The following is a 17344-nucleotide window of genomic DNA, read 5'->3' on the forward strand; positions in this document are numbered from 1 at the left end:
AGCACGTTGACATTTCTCACAGGCTCGGGCCCAGTTTCGACAGTCTTGTTGAATTCGGGGCCAAACAAAGCGATTAGAAACAAGTTTTGCCGAAGCTTTGATGGCAGGGTGACTTAGATTGTGTATAGAATTAAAAACTGAGCGTCTAAGGGGCTCAGGGACAAAGGGTCGTTGTACTGAAGTTGTTGTGTCACAGTATACATCAAGGTCTGTTCCAGGAATTTTGACAAGCTTCAAATTAAGAGATGTCTCTCCCTTAAGGATCTCTTGTAGCTCAGGGTCAGAGTCTTGATGATGTGCCAAAGTTTTGGCATCTACAATGCTGGGAGCCGTAGTTGACAATGAATCTACACGAGAAAATGCGTCAGCTACTAGGTTGGCCGATCCAGAAACATGTCTTATGTCTGTAGTGAATTGTGAAATGAATGTTAGTTGGTTTTGCTGAACAGGAGGTAGTTTTTCACGTTTTTGACTGAAGGCAAATGTTATTGGCTTGTGGTCTGTGAAAACTATGCAATGATTTGCCTCAAGGTAGTGACGAAAGTGACGAATGGCGGCATATACAGCGAAAAGCTCACGGTAATAGGCTGGCCAAAGGGATTGTTTTGGTGTCAGTTTCTGTGAAAAGAAAGAGAGAGGTTCCCATGTTTTATTGTCAACCAATAAAGCTGGAGAGCAGCTCCTACATGGGTACTCGAGGCATCACAGAACAATGCGAGAGGGGCCTTGTGGTCAGGGTGAACAAGCAAGGTAGCATTGGAGAGATGTTCTTTGCAGGATAAGAATGCAGCATCCAATTCAGGAGTCCAATTTACAGGTTGGTTTCCCCGTAGAGATGAGAGGGCATCATGGAGAGCTGCTTGTTGCTTGGCTGCTGAAGGAATGAATCTGCGGTAGAAATTCAACATGCCAAGAAAACGACGCAAACCTTTTGCAGTAGAGGGACGGGTGAATTGTTGCAGAGCCTCAACACGTTCAGGAAGTGGTCGAGTACCAGCAGATGATACCTCATATCCTAGGAAGGTAACCTTTGGAGCTTTCAAAACAGTCTTATTTACGTTAACGAGTATGCCATAATCAGAAAACCGATTGAATAGAGTTCGTAGATGGGCTTCATGTTCAGTCTCATCCTTAGAGAAAACTAAGACGTCATCTATATAAGGAAAGCAGAAGTCTAAACCAAAAACTACTTCATCGATGAAACGCTGAAAAGTTTGTCCTGCGTTGCGGAGGCCAAAGGACATGAAGGGGAATTCAAACAATCCAAAGGGGGTTGTAATGGCTGTCTTCGGGATGTCTTCAGGGTTGACAGGGATTTGTGTGTAGGCCTTCACTAGGTCGATCACAGAGAAATACTTGCAACCTCTGAGAGAATGGGTGAAATCGTGGATATGTCTAACAGGATATCTGTCAGGAATAGTCCTAGCGTTGAGAGCACGGTAGTCTCCACAGGGGCGCCATCCATCAGGTTTCTTAGGGACCATGTGAAGGGGTGATGACCAAGGTCCATCAGATCGACGTGCAGTACCATCGGTGAGCATGGCATCAAACTCGGCTTTGGCTATAACAAGCCGATCAGGAGCGAGTCGACGTGGACGAGATGAAACTGGGGGGCCAGGGGTCGTTTTGATGAAATGCAAGGTTGAATGGAGCACTTTTCTTGGTGTACCAGAGGGTCGGGTAATCATGGGAAATTCTGCCAGTATTGATGAAGTTGGAGAATTGGGTGTGATAGTTTTTATGCTGAAATGAGGGATTGAGGTACATTGACAAAGAACAGAAAGGTTTGTTACACTGTCAATCAACCGTTGATTACGACAGTCAGGAAGCAATCCAAAGTGTGCTAAAAAGTCAGAGCCTATAATCGCTGTATTAACATCAGCAATGACAAAATTCCATGTAAAAGCTCGTCTCAGCCCTAAGTTTAATGTTAATGTCATCATACCGTAGGTGTGAATGGCAGAGTTGTTTGCTGCACGAAGTTCATATTCAATATGCTTTTGGTTCTTACAAACGAATGATTTAGGGAGGCAGCATATGTCGGATCCAGTGTCAATCAAAAATTTTGTATTAGTTGTACGGTCGACGATTTGTAGGCGGCGCCCTCCAGCTTGGCAGTCAGCTGACGCCATCACTGGCTGCCTTTGGAGTTTGTCGGAGAAGTGAAATCACATGGTGGAATGCACTTCTCAGCTTGATAGCCAAAACGCTTGTGGTACCAGCATAGATTGGTTTGCTCTGTAGTGTCAGAGGAGCTACCTGCGTGATAACGACTACTAGACAAACTCCTCTGACGTGACCTAGGTCGCCTGTCACGTAGGGAATCAACATCTTTACGCATATTTTTCATTTGCAACTCCAAAGCAGATAATTTTGATAAAACTTCAGTTAATTTTGGGTCATCAGAAAATGAAGATTTAGGATTTGGTGAATTAACGGCATTCAAAGATGTAGGCATACTAGTGAGAGAATGGCAAAAAGATGCGTTAGGTTGGACTGCTAGAATTTTGTCGGCAGTAATTGCAAGTGTGTCAGTTTGGGCACTTGTTTGGACTTGCAAAATACTTTGTACATGAGCAGGAAGTCTCTGCATCCAAATAGTTTTCAGTAAACTATCTTGGATTGTGGTCGAACCTACTAGTGATCGAAGGTGGCGTAGGAACTGAGAAGGAGTTTTGTCACCTAGTTCCTCCTCCATCAATAGCTGACGAATGCGTTGCTCCTCAGATAGAGACAACCGTCTGATTATTTCAGACTTAAGAGTAGAGTAAGGAGTTTCAACAGGTGGATCTATTATAAGATCCTCCACTTCATTAGCATAGCGCTCATCAAGATGTGAAATTACATACGAGTATTTAGTTGTTTCACTCGTGATGTGAGCCAGTGTAAACTGAGCCTCAACTTGGGCAAACCAGAGCCTTGGTTTCTCTTTCCAGAATGGTGGAAGTTTTATGCTTACCCGGTGGATGTGATGATCTTCATGTCGTTCGTCGGAATGGGCTGTATGATCTGGCTGATGCTGTGGTAGAACTGGTGGAAGATCAGGTAGGTTGGCTTCTTGAGGATGTACAGAAATGTGATTTTGTTCTTGTCTTCCATTCAAATCTTGAAGTTGTCTTTGTAGGTTGGCATTCTCACTCTCTAATTGAGCTAGGCGCTCCAAAAGTTCTTGGTCCATGGCGTAAAACGATAATTTGGGGAAAGGTGAAAAATAAATGAAGGTTTGGTAGAAGGTTGAAATTTAATGTAGGAAAAACATCAATTTAGTTTGAAATAATTTACTTGTTAGTCGGGGTCACCATTTCTAGTGGATAGACGCACTAAAACAAATCATTCTAGTAAAAGGTCATTTAATTTACAGAGAATAGTTAAGTAGTGTAATCCACTAGATTCAAATCAGAAAAACTGTTGTTAAAACTGTTGTTACCTAGGTTGCTAGGATAACAAAAAAATAAACAAATGATTAAAGTAAATTTAATACAGAACACATGGTTATTGTGTTAGACAGTTTAGTGGCACCACACCTCGTTCCTATGGTCCGATCACGCTGGTACGGTACGGGAACACTAGCGAATTAGGGAAAGGTGTACACGTTTGTAAGTACCAAATTTTGTCAAAATCGGATAATTTTGGCTCGAGTTATCGTCCTAACGGACACATATTATGTATAAGTTATATACAGGGTGTTGAAAAAGTCTTAACACACCCAAAAAGAAACTAAACGGTGTAAGATAAAATGTTGCAACTTCCAACATACAGCACTCCAGTTGAAGGGGCTGGAGCTGAGTGACCAGTGGGTATATGATGATTTTTCTAGTTTTTTTTTGCAAGAAATTACAATTTTGCTCCCCTCCCCCTTTAGGAATGTATAAGATCCATGTAAATGTAAAGACCCATGTTTTGACTCCTAATGGCAACCGTTCAAAGATATCTAGAATCTGCCATTTTGAATCTTTGAACAGATGCCATTTTTTACTCAGTTGTTCTTTTGAGCTGAAATTTGTAGCATTGTATTCTACTAATGAAAACCTTTAATTTGATGTGCATTAAGACCTATCCATACGTTTATGATTTTCCTCCGACTTCTAGCGGAATAATTATATGTTGCAATTGCAAAATTTTATCTTACGCCGTTTAATTTATTTTTGGGTGTGTTAAGACTTTTTCAACAACCTATATATGAATTTAAACGGATGGTGTTTTTGGGCTATGGAGACATCAAAACGAAAAAGTAAATCAGTCCAGGGCTAAGTCTTACCATGAGAACTACAGTAACCATTTTCTTATACGGGTAATTCGCTAAAAGATATTGTTTTAGTTTCTGTCCAAATGAAGTTTTGCTGTTTGTGTACATACTCTAGGCCGTCTGGGAAGGGTTAAATACTATTCTACCCAGTTACCACCCCTATGCAAAAAATAGTCTTGTCATATTAGCCTAAAACATTGCGAAGGAAATTCCTAAAATCAACGTTCTCGCCAAGTATATAAAGTTCTCTAGTATAAGGCGTCAGTGTCAGCCACTATTGAAGTTCAATGCCAATCAGAGGATATATATAATAGAGTTAACTGTTTAAAAATAGAGAATGTGCTTAAGGGGTGGAGGGAGTAGGCTTACAGAGCTGGTACATTTTTGCATGATTTTTACGATGTTTTGCAAGATGTAGGCTAATTGTACTGTAGGTAGTCGTTTATCAGTCTCGTTTAGGGCACAGTGACCAAAGTTAAGGGAACTTCCCATACCAATTGGAGTGTTACTGAACAAGGAGATTGCCGAACTGATAGGACCCTATCTATAAAATTACCAAGGACAACGTGGTAAACATGGATGCGCAGTCTCTAGTAGGTAGTCATGAACAAGCAAATCAACAAAGGTGTTCTCATCAACTTAAATTACAGTCTCGACTCAATTGAACTTTATGATGACCCGCTATTGTAATTGTTGTGTAAATGTATACATCCTTCTGTAAGTTCTCTAAGCCTTCAATTTACAACAAATTTCAATAGGGGTTGACGGTTGTCCTCCTCTCCACAGGAACAGTTACAGACCGTGATTCATACTTGTTGGGAGCATATATTTTCTCTCACGGTGTTTTCGGCCACTTCAATGAGACTAACGGTAACATAGATGTGGATGATATGAAGTCACATTAGAACCAGCTCACTTGACTTGGACAGGAGCTCTTTGGAGACTTTAATATACAGACAACCCTTGAACCCATAAACCTAGATCATCAATCGCCTTTTTACACATAACCTTAGATTTTTTAATTTGATTTATTACAGTACTATTTTATCTGTTGTATTGTAACAATTTGAACCTGCCAATGGTAAAATACAGTTCTTTGTGTAGAGATTGCTAGTCTGCCGATGGAAGAGGTGGTGGTTCGTCTTGGAGGGCCGACTGTTGTTGTACTACAAGAGTCAGCTGGAGTACCTGAACCTGTCACCATGTAGAGGATCACTGAACCTAGGCCTAGTATCCAGTGTGAGGCCAGGCAAGGGGCTGGAGCTGAGTGTAGTCACCAGGTCACAGACTGTTGTACTGGTATGTACATGAACATGTCACTATGTATAAGATCTCTAAACCTAGGCCTAGTATCCAGTGTGAGGCCAGGCAAGGGCCTGGAGCTGAGTGTAGATACCAGGTCACAGACTGTTGTACTGGTATGTACATGAACATGTCACTATGTAGAAGATCTCTAAACCTAGGCCTAGTATCCAGTGTGAGGCCAGGCAAGTGCTTGGGCTTGGAGCTGAGTCACCAGGTCTCAGACTGTTGTACTGGTAGGTACATATGAACATGTCACTATGTAGAAGATCTCTAAACCTAGGCCTGGTGTCCAGAGTGAGGGCCAGGCAAGTGCTTGGAGCTGTTGTACTGGTAGGTACATATGAACATGTCACTATGTAGAAGATCTCTAAACCTAGGCCTGGTGTCCAGAGTGAGGGCCAGGCAAGTGCTTGGAGCTGAGTCACCAGGTCTCAGACTGTTGTACTGGTAGGTACATATGAACATGTCACTATGTAGAAGATCTCTAAACCTAGGCCTGGTGTCCAGAGTGAGGGCCAGGCAAGTGCTTGGAGCTGAGTGTAGATACCAGGTCTCAGACTGTTGTACTGGTAGGTACATGAACCTGTCACCATGTAGAAGATCTCTAAACCTAGGCCTGGTGTCCAGAGTGAGGGCCAGGCAAGTGCTTGGAGCTGAGTCACCAGGTCTCAGACTGTTGTACTGGTAGGTACATGAACCTGTCACCATGTAGAAGATCTCTAAACCTAGGCCTGGTGTCCAGAGTGAGGGCCAGGCAAGTGCTTGGAGCTGAGTCACCAGGTCTCAGACTGTTGTACTGGTAGGTACATATGAACATGTCACTATGTAGAAGATCTCTAAACCTAGGCCTGGTGTCCAGAGTGAGGGCCAGGCAAGTGCTTGGAGCTGAGTGTAGATACCAGGTCTCAGACTGTTGTACTGGTAGGTACATGAACCTGTCACCATGTAGAAGATCTCTAAACCTAGGCCTGGTGTCCAGAGTGAGGGCCAGGCAAGTGCTTGGAGCTGAGTCACCAGGTCTCAGACTGTTGTACTGGTAGGTACATGAACCTGTCACCATGTAGAAGATCTCTAAACCTAGGCCTGGTGTCCAGAGTGAGGGCCAGGCAAGTGCTTGGAGCTGAGTGTAGATACCAGGTCTCAGACTGTTGTACTGGTAGGTACATATGAACATGTCACTATGTAGAAGATCTCTAAACCTAGGCCTGGTGTCCAGAGTGAGGGCCAGGCAAGTGCTTGGAGCTGAGTGTAGATACCAGGTCTCAGACTGTTGTACTGGTAGGTACATGAACCTGTCACCATGTAGAAGATCTCTAAACCTATTCCTGGTGTCCAGAGTGAGGGCCAGGCAAGTGCTTGGAGCTGAGTCACCAGGTCTCAGACTGTTGTACTGGTAGGTACATATGAACATGTCACTATGTAGAAGATCTCTAAACCTAGGCCTGGTGTCCAGAGTGAGGACCAGGCAAGTGCTTGGAGCTGAGTGTAGATACCAGGTCTCAGACTGTTGTACTGGTAGGTACATATGAACATGTCACTATGTAGAAGATCTCTAAACCTAGGCCTGGTGTCCAGAGTGAGGGCCAGGCAAGTGCTTGGAGCTGAGTGTAGATACCAGGTCTCAGACTGTTGTACTGGTAGGTACATATGAACATGTCACTATAGATCTCTAAATCTAGGCCTGGTGTCCAGAGTGAGGGCCAGGCAAGTGCTTGGAGCTGAGTCACCAGGTTTCAGACTGTTGTACTGGTAGGTACATATGAACATGTCACTATGTATAAGATCTCTAAACCTAGGCCTGGTGTCCAGAGTGAGGGACAGGCAATTGCTTGGAGCTGATGAGTCACCAGGTCTCAGACTGTTGTACTGGTAGGTACATGAACATGTCACCATGTAGAAGATCTCTAAACCTAGGCCTGGTGTCCAGAGTGAGGGACAGGCAATTGCTTGGAGCTGAGTCACCAGGTCTCAGACTGTTGTACTGGTAGGTACATGAACCTGTCACCATGTATAAGATCTCTAAACCTAGGAATGGTGTCCAGAGTGAGGGCCAGGCAAGTGCTTGGAGCTGAGTCACCAGGTCACAGACTGTTGTACTGGTATGTACATGAACATGTCACTATGTAGAAGATCTCTAAACCTAGGCCTAGTATCCAGTGTGAGGCCAGGCAAGGGGCTGGAGCTGAGTGTAGTCACCAGGTCACAGACTGTTGTACTGGTATGTACATGAACATGTCACTATGTAGAAGATCTCTAAACCTAGGCCTAGTATCCAGTGTGAGGCCAGGCAAGGGGCTGGAGCTGAGTGTAGTCACCAGGTCACAGACTGTTGTACTGGTATGTACATGAACATGTCACTATGTAGAAGATCTCTAAACCTAGGCCTAGTATCCAGTGTGAGGCCAGGCAAGGGGCTGGAGCTGAGTGTAGTCACCAGGTCACAGACTGTTGTACTGGTATGTACATGAACATGTCACTATGTAGAAGATCTCTAAACCTAGGCCTAGTATCCAGTGTGAGGCCAGGCAAGGGGCTGGAGCTGAGTGTAGTCACCAGGTCACAGACTGTTGTACTGGTATGTACATGAACATGTCACTATGTAGAAGATCTCTAAACCTAGGCCTGGTGTCCAGAGTGAGGGCCAGGCAAGGGCTTGGAGCTGAGTCACCAGGTCACAGACTGTTGTACTGGTAGGTACATGAACCTGTCACCATGTAGAGGATCTCTAAACCTAGGCCTGTTGTCCAGATAGTGAGGGCCAGGCAAGTGCTTGGAGCTGAGTCACCAGGTCACAGACTGTTGTACTGGTAGGTACATATGAACATGTCACTATGTAGAAGATCTCTAAACCTAGGCCTGTTGTCCAGATAGTGAGGGCCAGGCAAGTGCTTGGAGCTGAGTCACCAGGTCACAGACTGTTGTACTGGTAGGTACATATGAACATGTCACTATGTAGAAGATCTCTAAACCTAGGCCTGTTGTCCAGATAGTGAGGGCCAGGCAAGTGCTTGGAGCTGAGTCACCAGGTCACAGACTGTTGTACTGGTAGGTACATATGAACATGTCACTATGTAGAAGATCTCTAAACCTAGGCCTGTTGTCCAGATAGTGAGGGCCAGGCAAGTGCTTGGAGCTGAGTCACCAGGTCACAGACTGTTGTACTGGTAGGTACATATGAACATGTCACTATGTAGAAGATCTCTAAACCTAGGCCTGTTGTCCAGATAGTGAGGGCCAGGCAAGTGCTTGGAGCTGAGTCACCAGGTCACAGACTGTTGTACTGGTATGTACATGAACCTGTCACCATGTAGAGGATCTCTAAACCTAGGCCTGTTGTCCAGATAGTGAGGGCCAGGCAAGTGCTTGGAGCTGAGTCACCAGGTCACAGACTGTTGTACTGGTAGGTACATATGAACATGTCACTATGTAGAAGATCTCTAAACCTAGGCCTGTTGTCCAGATAGTGAGGGCCAGGCAAGTGCTTGGAGCTGAGTCACCAGGTCACAGACTGTTGTACTGGTAGGTACATGAACCTGTCACCATGTAGAGGATCTCTAAACCTAGGCCTGTTGTCCAGATAGTGAGGGCCAGGCAAGTGCTTGGAGCTGAGTCACCAGGTCTCAGACTGTTGTACTGGTAGGTACATGAACCTGTCACCATGTAGAAGATCTCTAAACCTAGGCCTGGTGTCCAGAGTGAGGGCCAGGCAAGTGCTTGGAGCTGAGTCACCAGGTCACAGACTGTTGTACTGGTAGGTACATGAACCTGTCACCATGTAGAGGATCTCTAAACCTAGGCCTTGTGTCTAGTGATTCAAAAGATTTATAATACCATTCAGTAATTAATTACAATCTGTAACGTGAAAGAACTATGCTAAAAATATTTAAAAGTAAAATAAAATAAAATGTTAACCATTGCAAACCACATAGAAATTGGTTAATATTTATATAGAAAATAATTGGTTAATATAACACAGCAAACAAAGCGGCAAACCATGCAGTTATGGAGTCCTTCCAGTTATTGGCCAGCCTTCAGAGTATCATTCAATTCTACAAAATCATAGTGCGAGGCCAGGCAAGGGCCTGGAGCTGCAGCTGAGTTTAGTCACCAGGTCCCAGGATTTTGTACTGATAGGTCTTTGACAGAGAATGTTTAGTAATTTTCTTTAGGAAAAGATATTTTGTTTTTAGCCTTTTACAAAGATTACCTCGTTTAAATTAGCATTCTATTGATCCAACCCTGCTTGTTACAGAGGGCCAGCAATCGTGTGGATCATGAGCAGTGGCTTCAGTCTCTGGTGGATGCAGCAGCTCTCCCTAACTCCAATCCCTTCCCTGCTCGGCCCGGTGTGCTACACTTCCGCTACTCCAGCCAGGTACATGGTAGTATTTTATTATGTTTAAATACTACTAGTGTACCTGTTGCTCGAAATTGAGCAATTGTTAAGTATTATGGGAGTTATTTCAAAACCAACAACTGTCATAATTTTCAATAAGTTTAATAGACAAAACTCAAAGATTATGTAACTACCTAATGGAATTACTCTCTATGTTCATAAAAGTTTGATTTAATAACCATTTCTTGTAAATACTTTCATTTTCAGAAGCTGACCATTTTTTATTAGTTTTTTAACTACAAATATTTTCCGACTTACCCATAGTGAAATAAAGTCGTCCATGTGTATCTTTGTCATTGATGGTACAGTACCTAGATAGTACAGTACCATCATTGTCGCCAGTCTGTTTGCAAATGTTTATAGCATGTGTTTCTATTAATTATCTTAAATGTTGACAGCTGTTTCAATATATGATAGTGTAAACATATCCAGCTGATACAAATCTGATACACATTTTGTAAACAAATCTGTGTATCATAAGGATAACATGTGGACTTTAAAGACCACTAGTCCAGAGTCCCAAGGGACTTGTTCAATACATCAGACCTCGAACAATGAATACAAACCTTATAAGAATCCTAATCCCATATTCAAAATTCAGCCTGGGGTTTCTTCCCTTTTATACCCTTTTTGAAGTTTCTGCGTCGCCCACTACATAAGAAGGCACTACTATCACTGGCACGCAGCGGCTTAAATGGGACCCCACAGCAGTGTGAGTGAGACAAAGAATCAGCGTAAGAGAGGGGAGAGATGAAGAGGCTAGAGCTTACCTACTGGCGGCCGCACTAAGCAAAATCCACTATGAATATTCCCCATACGCATTTAGCTTCTATAAGGTTTGTATTCATTGCCTTAAATGACATCTACTCAATAAGATCTTTCAAAGAGCCATAAACTAACAAAATAGGTTAATTAAAAAACCACAGAGCAGTTCTGACGACAAATGTTGTGTTTGCCTATATTTTATATAGATAATGTAATGTACTAGGCTTCATATAATATTTTGTAATGCAGCACTTTTAATTTTGTCATAATACTGGTAAGCCCTTTTTTGGCTATGCTGTGGACAGGGCTCTTTCTCCTATCTTTTTGGGGTCTAAATACTCTCTGATCTCAAAAACCCAGTCTGGTTTTTTTAGGGAATAGAATCCTTCGTGCTTCTACAATAACTGATACCTGATCATATCACTGTAAGATGGTTTGGAGTTTTTCTGGAAAGTATGGTAGACTCTAGACTCTTCATACCTCTTTTCTTATGAAACCCTTCTTTTCCTGGTGGTTGGCAATATTTAAGTGACAACGTCAGTACCTTGAAGGCTTAGGGCCGGACTACACGAGCGTATAAAACGCCGCCGACTGTCTACCTGGTGAGAACACGAAATTCAGGCGATCGGCAGATCTAACGCCTCTGGATGTAAAATACGCGGGCAGATCGTCGGCGCGCCGGACTACACATAGCGGTAACTAGCATTTCTCCTGCGCGTTGATACCGGATACTCGGAGTGTTGTATATCGTTGGTTGATACATCCCCCCCTCAATTGGGCGAGTCCAATTCTGCACTACTTGTTATAATTGGAGTTGTCTGATTGTTTTTGTGCCTTGAAATTTGTGTTTGTTTTCGCTGGGCTGTTTTGTAAAAATGTCTGATACAGAGAAGTTTATATGCGAGGTTGAACTACATTCTGCACTGTATGTTGTTTCTTGTAAAGAATACAGTAATAAAGTAAAGATGTGAAAGCTAAGTGTTGGGTTGAAGTTTGCGAGGCCATGTTTGCAGATTGGAACGACATACCAATGGATAAAAAAGATGAAAGAGCATACCAGCTACACATCCAACCTGTATCGTGTCCATATTGGAACGGTACAAATGTCAGTCACATTGGGCGAGGACAGTCGGCGGCGTTCTATAGCCTACGCTCGTGTAGTCAAAGCTCTCGCGTTCAATACGCTGCTAATTGTCGGCTAGACATTTTTGTGCGTACTACGTGTTTCATACGCTCGTGTAGTCCGGCCCTTAGGAACTGGTAGCATTCCAATGCCTTCCAATGTCAGTTTGGCCTATAAAAGCGGTTTAGCAAGTTAATAAATGAATGTTTGAGGACAACTTTCTCAAAATATTTTAATTTATTTAATACTTTAAATATTCTTTACAATTATCCATCAAATCAAGAGTATTAAGAAATATTTTTTTGAATTTTTTTAATGTAAGTGTTTGGTCTTTCAAACAAATTTGAGTTCAATATAGATATTTTCTTGTTTTATGCTACAGAATCATCATGAGAACATAATTGAGAGGGTGAAGAACTTCCGTTGTCCTTCGTATGCGATGATGTCTGAGGAAACGACGACAACCACTCCTGCACCGTCTGGAAGCTATGAAACTTCAACTTCATCTTCTCACAGTTCAGATATTGGCAGAAGTTCAGGATGCATGCTACGCAGAGTGCTGTCTGACAGCAGAACTCTTCTTCAAAGACCTTACAAACGAAGGAACTCTGCTAGGAAATCCGCTCGCCTGAGTAAAATTGCGTTCAGTGATACCTCCATACCTGTCAGTTCACAAGAGCCTACAGTTTCACAAAGTGAAAAGTGTCAGAGCATGCAGGAACTAAGAAACAGTGTGTGCATGAGTGAGGAAAATGTCTTGTCTAAGTGCATTAGAAGTGAGAGTTCAAAGGAAATTGCAAAACCAACTTTGAGTGGGAGTAAAGAAAGTAGGTTGTCCAACTCGATCAAAATAGAGTTAAATTTAGAAGACATCGATCCAACAAATGAAGAAGGAATGAAAGAGCAGAAAATAGGAAATGTTAAGATCACCTTAGACGGGTGTAAAATTTATGGAAGTACCGATCTAAATATTGAACCGATAAAACCAATTGAGAAAGTAAAAGAAAATGGTAAATACACTGAGAATGGTAAAGTTGATAAAAGGGATCTGAATATTCATTTGTACAATAAAGAAGTAAGGAGCGAAACAGATCTCACAGTCAAACAGAAAACAAGAGCACAGTCTGCAAGCTGTGAAAACATGCAGACGTTGGACAGAAGCATTGGCTCTACCTACAATCATGCTACAGAAAGGATAGAAGCCATTGGGAGAGAACAAAAGATGTCAAACTTGATAGCCTCAGAAACTTCAGGCAGAAAATCAAACAAAAAACGTTCAAATTCTATCCTAACTAGGTTCAGAGACAGCAGAGCTGAAAATGAGGACGGATTTTTGGAACGCAAAGGCACCATCAAAAAACGGCTCAGTTTCTTGAGGAAGGTGTGGAAAAAGAGAGAAAGGAAGATGGAGGAGGAAGATTATGAATCTGCTGATTATGATTCCATTCCTGATGTCATAGAACTGCCCAGTCCAGAAAGTGAAAAGGTTAGTAAAGAAAACCATGTTGATTAAAAAAACTACCTCCACGAATTATTTAATACATGTAATAAGATATATTACATACCTTAATTATTAGGAGACTATAATCGGTCCACAAAATTTTGGCAGTTTGAGGGGAAGTTCTCCCACTAAATTTTTATTTGCTTAATGAATATGTTGCAGCTTATTGACGTTTTGGCAATTTTAATATGTTGAGCTATTGTTTTAAGGTTAGGGGAGTTTTAGTGAAGGGGATAGATTTATTCCCCTAAAACCACCTAAATTTTGTGAACTGGGTATAATTTAGGATTGACGATGGTTAAGTACCAATTTATTAATATTTATTTTACCATTCATTTTAATTAAAACCACTGTAGTTAGGAAAATCCGATGGATCAAGAATTCACTGAGGATCTTCAACCTATTCAGTTTTGTTTTGCGGCTGGACTTTAGTTTACGTCCTACACTCATTCGAATGAATATATCGATTGATATATACATCAATTATTTCATTCGATATATCAAGTTTGGTTAGTTAGGTTAACCTAACCTTAACCAAATGATAATCTTATCATAACCTAACCTTATCGAATAATCTATATATCAATATTTTTTACTCGAATAAGTGTAAGACGTAAACTAAAGTGCAGCCAGTTTTGGTATAAAATACCCCTGCTGCAGCAAACCTGCATAATGAGGGATTTCCATTTTCCTGATTGGATTTTCACTAAAATATAAACATGCCAGATTTATTTATAATTAAATAGGATTAGGTTTTCCAAGTACAGTACCAAGGTTTGCAAACTACAACAGTTAATTTTTTTCTCTAGGAATAACATACAAATTTTAAAAGTGCAGTTTTTTTATTTTCTCAGTACCTAACCTTTAATTTTCCAACTACACTTCAATATAGAAATGTATTGGGTTTTAAAGGTCTACATGATGGCAGTAAATTACATTTGGGTATTTTTATAATTAAAACTTTGAAAAAATCAACTTTTGAAAAGTTTTAAAACGCTATTACACCTTGTTCCCAGCAACTGACCTTGCTGGTTAGGGAACTTATTCAAGTGTATTCAGCCTTAAAGAATCATACCAATATTTTTTCTAATTCAGACCAAAATTACCCGAGTTATTGTGCTCACGAGCAAACAAACTTATACATAGGGTGAGTGCAGCAGTGAATAACCATTTAAGCTTCAGTTTCCACTTGTATTTCTATAGGGAAACAGGCTATTAAGCTATACAGTGTAGGGAATAGTTTAAATTGTCTTGCCCATATTCTCCAGTACTTCTGGATGATTAAACATGTATTTTGATCAAATAAGTGTTGAAAAAACAATTTATCACACGTAAATCAATCATTATACCAGTCAATGACCTCATATTATATAACATTTAAAACAATTGCGCTAACCTCCAATCCCTCTTTTTACCAGAAAAACTGTTCAAGATCCTCACTTCAAAGCAGGACACCCCTATACTCATATAATAAAAAAAAAAACCACTTCAGAATTGTGTTAGAATATAGATTGTAGTGAATTACCACTTTCCATCCAGTAAATTACCGTAACTTTTAACCCACAGTCATTATTTATGGTTATACATCATTCCAGTGGCATAACAGAAGGGCCCGCAATGTGGGGGAGGCCCGCAAACAGGTGAGCGGGCAAAGGCGAGCGGAAACCGGCGAGCAGAGAGGCCCGTGAGACTAGTGGGGCAGAAACTTGGAGTTCATTCTTATTGAAATTTATTATTAATCATTTAATAATTGTATTTAAACAAGTATAGGTACTTGTTTAGTATAATTGTTAAAAAAATGTTCATCAAAATGTTTTTTTTTTAATTTTGTTGACCTTAAATGTTAATTATTCTAGAGGTTAAATACCTTATTGTTGCCACTGTAATCCTCTGTCGTCTGGATGGCAACCGGGGTGTCATTGTAAAGCATTAAAGACGTGTTGTCGCTCCTAGGAGGTCGTCATAAAGTCTTGAAAACAAATACACGAGATACGCACAAACATTAACGAATAAATAACACAGTATGGCCATACAAGAACACTAATTTTCACTGCGCGACTGCGGGTTCAGGGTGTAGGTCTAGATTGACCGTCACCGTGTCCTTTCCCTCCTCCCCTTCCCCTACATCGTTATCAGCGTCATTGTCTTCTGATAATCCTTCTTTCATTGCAGCTGCTTCATAAATTATGTCAGATTCAAACAAAGTTTATTCGTTAAGAATGTGTTGGGGGGATTTTTTGCCGGCCTTGAAAATCTCATATTCTTTTATAGTATCGAGAAAACTGCCTCTTTTTTGTGAAAATGTAGCACATTGATGGTTTTGTCAATATTTGAGACATCGTGGTTATAATTAATCAGATGATCCGCAAATGCAGAATTGGGTTTGTGGATGGATGGTTTCGGTAAGTGTTCCTTGTATCTCGTTTTAAATGAGCGGGCGGTTTGTTTAATATAAGAACTAGGGCAGCTGTCACAATTAAGTTTATAAACACCAGATCCTTCAGTTTTTTTTTTCGGTAATAGGTTTATCCCTTTGTTTCTCAAAACACCTGAATGTTTATTGTTAGTAGGTACTGAAAGATGTTAAACTTTTAACCTTATTTCATTATCACTGAATAGGCCTAACAAAATAAAACGATGACAACATATTAATAACATTAATGAGTAATAACATTAATGTGGAGGGTGTTTGATTATGCTGTATCAGTGATCTAAAAATAGCTCATGGGAGGGGGCCCGAGAAAATCTGATACGCCACTGCTTCATTCACATAATTTTTTATGAGATTATATGTTTCATAGCAAGCATTTAATCCATCAGAAAATATTGTTTCCAAAACTTTGAAAGAACATCAATTCGTGTAAATGATAGACTGTTATAATTATTGTTAGTTAGGATTTCGATCTTAAAATACAGAACTTTACCTCAACATGTTTACTGTGAAATACAAATGACAATTTGCAGTTTCCATGAATTATCAAAAACATTGACAAATACAAACAATCATGATTATACGAAAAGCTATATTGGGAACCATGAAGATGAACTTGTTGGAACACTTAGTCTAATTTTGTTTGCGTTAAAAAAGGAGGGTTGACACCTACTTTTTGAACAATGACACGGTAGATTCCAATCAAGCTTCAAAGTTACGAGGTCATTTTTTAAGGAAGGGCTGTTTTTGTGTATATCTTTGAAGTTTGCGTGTACGCCGTGAAGAGGCTCCTCGCCCCTTACTGGCATCATTTGTGATAAGAATGACACCATTTGCAGCTCTGCAGCAGACGAGTACGCTTCGCTGTGTATTTAAATACTTTTTAAATTATTGAATCTACTGCCGCGTTGAGATAAGGTCAGTGTGTTTTTGACCATAAGAAACATTCGTTGTTGACATTCATCGCCAGAAGACTGCCCATAAACCAAATGCAATGGTAGAGGTGAAAGTACAGAAATGGGCTAGGGAGTTACAAAATTGCTGTGAAAATGTTCATTTCTGTAGGTAGTTTTTGGTATGGAGATTTATCACAGAACACCCCCAATGGAAGAAGGTTTCACGGTTATTTTTACACTCCATAAAACCCATTTCCGCACTTTACCCTCGTTCACTGCATTAGGCCTTAACCTTCAATCATCTGGCTATGAGTGTCGGCATCGGATCTGTTTCTTGTAATCAAAAAGGGTATCAACCTTATCTCGCACACAGCAGGAGATTTAATACTTAACTTCAATTTTGTTTTTTAAACACACAGCGAAGCGTACACGTAGCTACAGAGCTGCAAATGGTGTCATTCTGTTCACAAATGATGCCATTTAGTGTAGAGGAGCCTCGTTGCGGCGTACACGCAAACTACAGAGCTATACGCAAAAATGACAATCGTACTTTTAAGACTGTTTGTGAAAGACTAGGCAGAACAAAAAGCTTAATAGTATGTTTTATAAAGAACTAGCAGAATACCCGTCCTTCGTACGGGGTTGGCATATAAGTATAAAATGCTTACTGCAGTGTTGGGA

General features: G+C 40.9%; 2 protein-coding genes across 2 annotated transcripts in view; both read left to right on the forward strand.

Annotated features, from left to right (window-relative positions):
- The window catches only part of LOC128995342 (uncharacterized), a 58142-nt gene extending 52344 nt beyond the window's left edge, over nt 1-5798 (forward strand). The window contains exons 3-4 of the mRNA XM_054420330.1: nt 5351-5545; nt 5577-5798. Of these exons, the coding sequence (XP_054276305.1) occupies nt 5351-5545; nt 5577-5798 (417 nt within the window). The remainder of the gene's footprint in view (nt 1-5350; nt 5546-5576) is intronic.
- Nucleotides 5799-7664: 1866 nt separating this feature from the next.
- Nucleotides 7665-17344, forward strand: part of LOC128995351 (uncharacterized) — a 29011-nt gene continuing 19331 nt past the window's right edge. The window contains exons 1-4 of the mRNA XM_054420342.1: nt 7665-7769; nt 7917-8126; nt 9804-9926; nt 12218-13321. Of these exons, the coding sequence (XP_054276317.1) occupies nt 7665-7769; nt 7917-8126; nt 9804-9926; nt 12218-13321 (1542 nt within the window). The remainder of the gene's footprint in view (nt 7770-7916; nt 8127-9803; nt 9927-12217; nt 13322-17344) is intronic.

This window comes from Macrosteles quadrilineatus, unplaced genomic scaffold (genome assembly GCF_028750875.1).
Source record: "Macrosteles quadrilineatus isolate MER2022 unplaced genomic scaffold, UCM_ALF_1.0 Scaffold_1__1_contigs__length_201487025, whole genome shotgun sequence".
In the NCBI taxonomy this organism is placed as follows: domain Eukaryota; kingdom Metazoa; phylum Arthropoda; class Insecta; order Hemiptera; family Cicadellidae; genus Macrosteles; species Macrosteles quadrilineatus.